The sequence below is a fragment of the Morone saxatilis genome, unplaced genomic scaffold (assembly GCF_004916995.1).
Source record: "Morone saxatilis isolate NCDOM2014 unplaced genomic scaffold, NCSU_SB_2.0 Contig6, whole genome shotgun sequence".
NCBI lineage: Eukaryota > Metazoa > Chordata > Actinopteri > Moronidae > Morone > Morone saxatilis.
Genome location: NW_023340206.1, coordinates 2,386,601 through 2,393,331, shown reverse-complemented (window position 1 = coordinate 2,393,331; position 6,731 = coordinate 2,386,601). Strand labels below are relative to the sequence as shown.

Here is a 6,731-nt window from a genome sequence, read left to right as displayed (position 1 = left end):
GGTCGGATTCGAACCCTGGGCCCCATAGCTAACTAGATTAATGGAGATTAGCAAACTATTTAGCTAACCTTTGATGTTTGGCTAACAATAGCTAACTTAAAATGGGACTATTTGTTGTTTTTATCTTTTAATCTTCAAAATGTGGTTGTCTTTTTAACATAAACGAGCCAGGCACATAGCGTATCTAATTAATTAATTATGAAATTACAGATTATTTGTGCCTGAAGAACAAATAAAATTCAATCTAATGCCTCCCGCACCAGCCGCAACCATCAATGATTTCTTTTCCCCCACTGAACCTCCCTCTGTTCTCCTCAAGGTCTGCACCGTCGCAGTTGTTCTGGAATGACGATGACCTGAATTGTACTGTTGGGTTACCGTGGGTAATGTGTGCGAACTGCTGAACTGATTAGTCTATTAAAAGCTTTACAGGGACAGATCCAGGTTCAGGTACCTTGCTGTCTATTTTGTAGCAGTTGTCCTGGGCGCTCATCTTGATGAACTTTCCATCGATTCCCTGGAAGACGTAGAGGATGTCCCGCACCAGCGCCGCCTCGCTCACCTCCCCTGCACCGACAGAGGACAAGAGGACAGTGAATTAAAGTGTACATTCGGAGTTTGAGATGAAAACATCCCAGTCACCATGAAAGTTCAGACTATGATACCGTTTCTGCTATTTGTTTTATTTTTTTAACGTGATGACGTCAGTCTGTAACCTGTATACAGGCATGAAGATGTTTCTGGGTTCACACACGTCACTCACCGTCTCGGCGAGGACGGACCACTCTGGTAGAGGGAACTGGAGGTCCGAGGAGTGGTCGAGTGGCGGGCAGGGCCAGAGCGGAGGAAGGGGAGCAGCTTACAGGAAGAGTCCAGGCCAGTCGAGAGCCCAGAGGCTGACCGCCTCCCGCTGCAGACTGAGGGGGTTGACTGAAACACACACACAGATTAAACGTTGCTCTGAGGATCAAATATGTATCTTATGATTGTATCTGTATGGATACTGTCTGATTACTAGTTGGTGTTGATATTAAATATATTTACATTTACAGGTCTTCTGTTGGACGATGCACACAGAACAGCACATAAACTTATAAAAAGAAAACATGCCGAAACACATCTTTGCATTTTGCACCACTGTGTCTTTCTGAGTATAAATTAGAACTCAATGCCAGGAGACCTTTTTTATGTTTGGAGTGAGGATTTGCCCTTTTCACGACTCAAAGGTGAGACCAGACAGCTCAATGGTCATTTGTATCCGAAGGACTCCTGAATTATTAACGAGGATAAATGGGATTAAATGGCCTTCTGATGCCTCGTAAAAAAACAGATTTAGAGGAGGTCAGGCTGAGAGGTGTGTTCATGTTCTAGTGCTAATTGATGCTCCCTTTATCTGGTCTGAGTGTTTTTACAGGATGAGCATCAGATAAATAACCCTCTCCTCCCCAAGGCCCGAAGCTGCTTAAACACAGCTGACCGGTGTGACTAAGTTAAGAAGATGTAAGTGGGTTCTCTAATATTGATGACGAAATAATTATTGTATATGGACTACATTAGGAAGGGTTTATGGTGCTGTTGTATTCTGCTACATTATATTGTACAATACAACATTACAGGTTTGTTTGTGAGGGGGAGCCTCATGTAAAAATGCTCACCCGGCCAGCAGCGACTGCGGCGTCGGCGTGGGCCCGTTCAGCGTGTAGACGCCCAGGCTGGAGATGCCGCTGGTCCCCACGCTGGCCGACAGACCTGCGCTCCTCTCCCCGTAGCCCAGGGCCAGGCTCTGGGGCCGGGTGCAGTAGAATGGGGTGGAGTGGGCGTCCCTGGGGAGGGCCTGGGCAAAGAGGGCCCCATAGTTTCCGACCTGTGACGGACAAGACATGGTGAGGACGTCAACCAATCAAACTTTTTCTACAGGTTTCAACAGGTTAAAGACTTTTTAAGAACTTTTTGAGACCATAATGGACATTTTAAGGATTCGGAATATTGGATTTTAGACTTTATAAGACTTTTCTAGGACTTTGCAGACTCCCTGATGTTAGTGCAGTTCGAAATGTTTAACTGTAAAAAAATCTAGATCAAATAAAAAAAAAAGATAAAATAGTTTTAAATGCTATAATATGAAAACATAGTTAAATAAAAGCTAGACTAAAAACTAGATAAAATAGATTAGAAAGACAAAATAAAAAACAAAATTCATAAAAAGGTAGTGACATCAGTATACACACTTTATTAGTGATTACTTTTTTTATTATTAATACTTAATAGAGAAAAATGTCAATTAATTATTAAATGTTAATAAAACAAATTGAAAACTATTAAAGAAAGTAAGTCTAATCAAAAAATACATTTAAAATGTAATTAGCCTTCTGATCTTAAGCCATGTAAATGGGATTGAATAAAAGAAAAAGAAACAGATTCTCAAAAGTGAACCTATGGGAGTGACTGAGACTGTGTGTGTGTGTGTGTGTGTGTGTGTGTGTGTGTGTGTCTCACCCTGCTGGATGGTTTGCGGGGGTCTTCAGAGAGGCTGAGCAGCAAGTAGAGAACAGACCAGCGATGCTTCAGAACACTCTGTCAAACAGGAAACACAACAATCAGGTAAAAATCATCACAATCCGTTCAGGACAAATGAATATACAGTGTAATATATAACAAATGTATAAATATGATCAGTACTACATTGTGTGTGCATGTTGATTTATGAGATATTGTTGCACACATAAATCCTGCATCCTGGGTTAAGTGGGGAATAGTCCCATTACGGTTCAAACACAAACACCAACCTGCGTCTGGAGCTTTCTGTGCAGCTCTGAGAACAGTGCAGCGTCTGCTTCTCTCCTCTGCTTCAGCACTGCAACAGCATCAAAACAACATCTGTCAGCTGGGAGGTCTGAACGCCGACATTATAGTCGGGAAGTTTGGAGTCATTAATAACTAATTTAACACATGAGCTGAGGTTGGAAAACTCCTATCACTCCCTGCGGGGTTCGTTACATTCACATGTTGCACTGCTTTACGACCAAAAGAAACCTTTGTCTGTTTATTTGGGTTTTGAACATGGTTTCGCTAAAACTGCAGAATAAGAAAAGAAGGAATTGATGAATTGCTGAGGAACATAAAGTCCAGCTGTGCTTAGAAAAGCAGACAGCGTGCAGACTGCACAGCTCGCTCTGTTCTGCAGCACAAAGAAACCTGTCAAACAGAAAAGACCTTTAGTGTCTGTATTCATGAGTCTTAAACTGACATATTTTAGGAGCTTTTCAGACTGCATTTCAAAGGGAAGGTGAGGGGTAATTGCTGCCTGACACAATACAGAAAACTTTTGACAGAACATAATCATGAGTGAACGCAGATGATTGAAGTTGAAATCATCTGAATATTTGATTTCAAATAAATCAGGAATCAAAATATAAATCCAGCCGACACACGCGTGTTTCGTAGCAATCACTCCATAAGCATAAAAAATACTTTTAACAAAGTTCCCATAAGTCCACCTGACAAATAAATAAAGATTCTGTACAGTAAGTGCTGCACTATTTTTGTTTTATTTTCTCCATTAAATCTCAGATCGATGTTTTCCCACTAATGGCGCTACCTTGGCTACTATTAAAGTCCACTGGGATTTCACTATTTATGGTGCAATAAAGATTTTTTACTTGTTTTGTGGAGTGACTCCAAGTTGAAAACTAAAGTGGACTCCACGTTAACCGTCTGACAGAGACGTGGCTGGTGGAGTAGGGACAATGAATGATATTACAGCAGTCCCGTAACCTACAGTATGACAGTGTTTGATGGGCACTTACATTCTTTCTTGATCTTCTCTGACACCAGGAACTCATCGCGTTCAATGGTGGGGGCGTAGTTGCTGCCAATGACTCGCACTGCATACTGAAACTGGTGGGCAACTTCAGCTGGAGAAAGAAACACCAGGTGATGAATAAAGGTCAGGACACATAAACAACACCCTGAAGTAATACACAAATGACCAACAGCTGTGATCATGAGATTCTTTCCTGTGTTTTTGCTCCATTTCCCCCCATTCATTTTAACTGTGGAACTGGTGTGAATGGGCTATTGTTTTGAAAGGGGTTGAGAATAATGGGACACTCAACTATCACTGTGGCTAACATTTCTGTCAACACTGTCAAACTGAAAATACTTTGTGTGTCTGATCGTCAAAGTGGCTGAAATGCACCAAATCATTTTCAATATGGTGTCCGCTATCTCTGATCAAACACGCTAACCCTCCTGTGAACTGTCTGCATCCAGCAGGGGCCTGCAGCTAGCGACACACTAGTGCATCCAATAACCATGCAAAACAGTGTGTTGGTCAGCATGGGAGCTAACTGGCTAGCAAGCTCATATATAGCTAAAGTGAGCCTCTATGCTTTTGGTAAAAGCAGAGCTATCAGTGTATTACAGTGACAGCTAGCGTGAAGATGTTATCGGGATGAGCAGGATCTGTCCGAGCCCATTGGCTGACAGCTGGTACCCGGACCTAGCCCCGCTACGTGCCGTTGTCCAAAACAGTTAAACTCAATTTATCTCCATTCTTACTCAATCTAATATTTAGGCAATTGCTTCTTAACTAGCAAAAGACGTTACGAAATGAATACTATGCTCTCTTCAATTCGGCGTATGCCCAAAAGAACTAGTAGCATTCATTTCAGTACAATTTCAAGGTTTTCTCCATCCCTCCGTCACAAAAACACACCGGGTTCAACCGGCGCAAGCAGTGTAAAAAAAGTTAGATTTATGTTAAAATGTGTCCTGTCAGCTGTGCAAACGACGAGCCGAATTTGACAGTAGACGATAAAAACTCAGCCGACTCCTTTACGTTATGTTTAAAATATGTATGATGAGCAAAAACTAAGCGCAACGACAAAGTGCCCATTTTTTTGAATGAGGTTAGCTTTGACATCCCCTGAATACTGGAGCAGAGCAGAGCACGTATCTGTGGTGGCGCGGAGCATGCTAACGCTAACTCATGTACCTTCGCTTTTCCCTGTGATTCTGCAGCAGAGGCTCTGGAGAAGCACATTGGGTGATTTCTGATCCAGGGTCGCCATACTGTCGTGGCTAACTGTGTGTGTGTGTGTGGCCCAATAACGGAATAAATACCACTGTACAATATGAACTAACTCCAGTCTCCTACTACGAACAACGCCATTTTGACAAGTTGAGTCAAGCCAGCAGAACGCAGGAAGAACATGACCGCCACTAGCGCCCCCTTTCCTTCAAAGTAAGAGCATACAATCTCTCTCTCAGTTTGTTAAAGCCTGAAAGGATGAATAATTAGGATGAAATACCAAACTGGATGTACTTTTAAATGACACTGACTGTATACATGAATTGATAATATAGTACAAGGTATTTGAGTCAAGGATTACAGCTAAATTATAAGACAAAGCCTATAAAGAGGAAAGAGAAAACCCATATGAAGGATTCCCCCTACTGAGGGAATCACAAATGTTTTCCTTCTAAATGATGACAATTATATCTACTAACAGGTATTATTGTCTCAAATTAATATGGACTATGGCCACATGGAGGGTGTGCCACAGATATACACAAGACAAAACTGATATAAAATATAGCCTATTTATGAACGTAAACACAACTCAAACATGTGTTCACTTGTCTTTCTCACATGGACCTCCAGTAAACCATTAGACATCACTGTGTAAGGTTTTGTGTGCTGACACACTCCTCATACACTCCTCATCTGAGAGCTATTACACAAATTAATTAATAATGAATGACACATTTGGCTCTCCATAGCTCTTACAGCACCGGTTTGAATTTGTCTCCTTGGCATGGCTGAAAATGTGAATAGAGATAGTCAACTATAATACATTAAAAATACTTGTAAAAGTGTGACGAACCCGAAATATATACAAATACTTTAAAATTTAAAAACTACAAAACCTCCAATGTAAAATAATTAAAAACTAAATAACTGAATGGTATTTCGACCCATTCTAAATTACTATAAACTGTATGTGTGCTCGTAACAATACTTCTTAAAGAAAGTTGAACCTCGCTTGAGTAAGTTTTTTATTTTGAAGGTTACAGCCGGATACAGTGGCTGTTATTGTTGTAGCTTTGACGCTGGTGTTTCAACAGAACCCGCCGAAAAGCGTCTCCAGGAAACAGAGAATGGACAAATGAATGAAAACATTTCCCTCCGGAAACAAAGCACCACGGTTTGTAGTTCTGACCCTTCTGACCTCACCGAACAGTCAACATTTACAAGCTGATAGCGGCATTACTTTTATTTTCATTCATTTAAATATCGCTTGAACGAAGAAACATGTGTAAACCGTAATAATTGGTAATAATATAATATTATTATTTGTTTCTGATATTTTTCAATAAACATTTTTCATACTGGAAAGTAGTCAGGTGGGGTAAACAGATTTTTTATTTCTATTTCAGCACTATCTGAGTGGACAGCACCAACCTGGACCCCTGCCCCACCGCACACACACACACACACCAACAACACACACACACACACACACACACAGTGTAGCCTACATTAAATGCGTTATTCTGGGTTTCAATAAAGTTTTAGTTGATGTTGTCTTTGGTACACCATCACGCCCCGAGCAAAAAAAAAAAAAAATCAATCACATCAATCAATCTCCTAATTAAACGAAACGTCCAATCAATTACACACCAAAAACACTAGAGTGCGCATGCGCTCACCTCCGGTCAGCGGCACC

At 41.1% G+C, this 6,731-nt stretch overlaps 1 protein-coding gene across 1 annotated transcript in view; it reads right to left on the bottom strand.

Annotated features, from left to right (window-relative positions):
• tubgcp3 (tubulin, gamma complex associated protein 3) overlaps positions 1-5,181 on the bottom strand; it is a gene marked incomplete in the record, with an annotated part of 14,901 nt that extends 9,720 nt beyond the window's left edge. Inside the window, 7 exon segments of the mRNA XM_035677866.1 lie at positions 455-567; positions 764-930; positions 1,656-1,864; positions 2,497-2,574; positions 2,787-2,854; positions 3,807-3,914; positions 4,997-5,181. Of these exon segments, the coding sequence (XP_035533759.1) occupies positions 455-567; positions 764-930; positions 1,656-1,864; positions 2,497-2,574; positions 2,787-2,854; positions 3,807-3,914; positions 4,997-5,072 (819 nt within the window).
• Between the last annotated feature and the right edge of the window lie 1,550 nt (positions 5,182-6,731).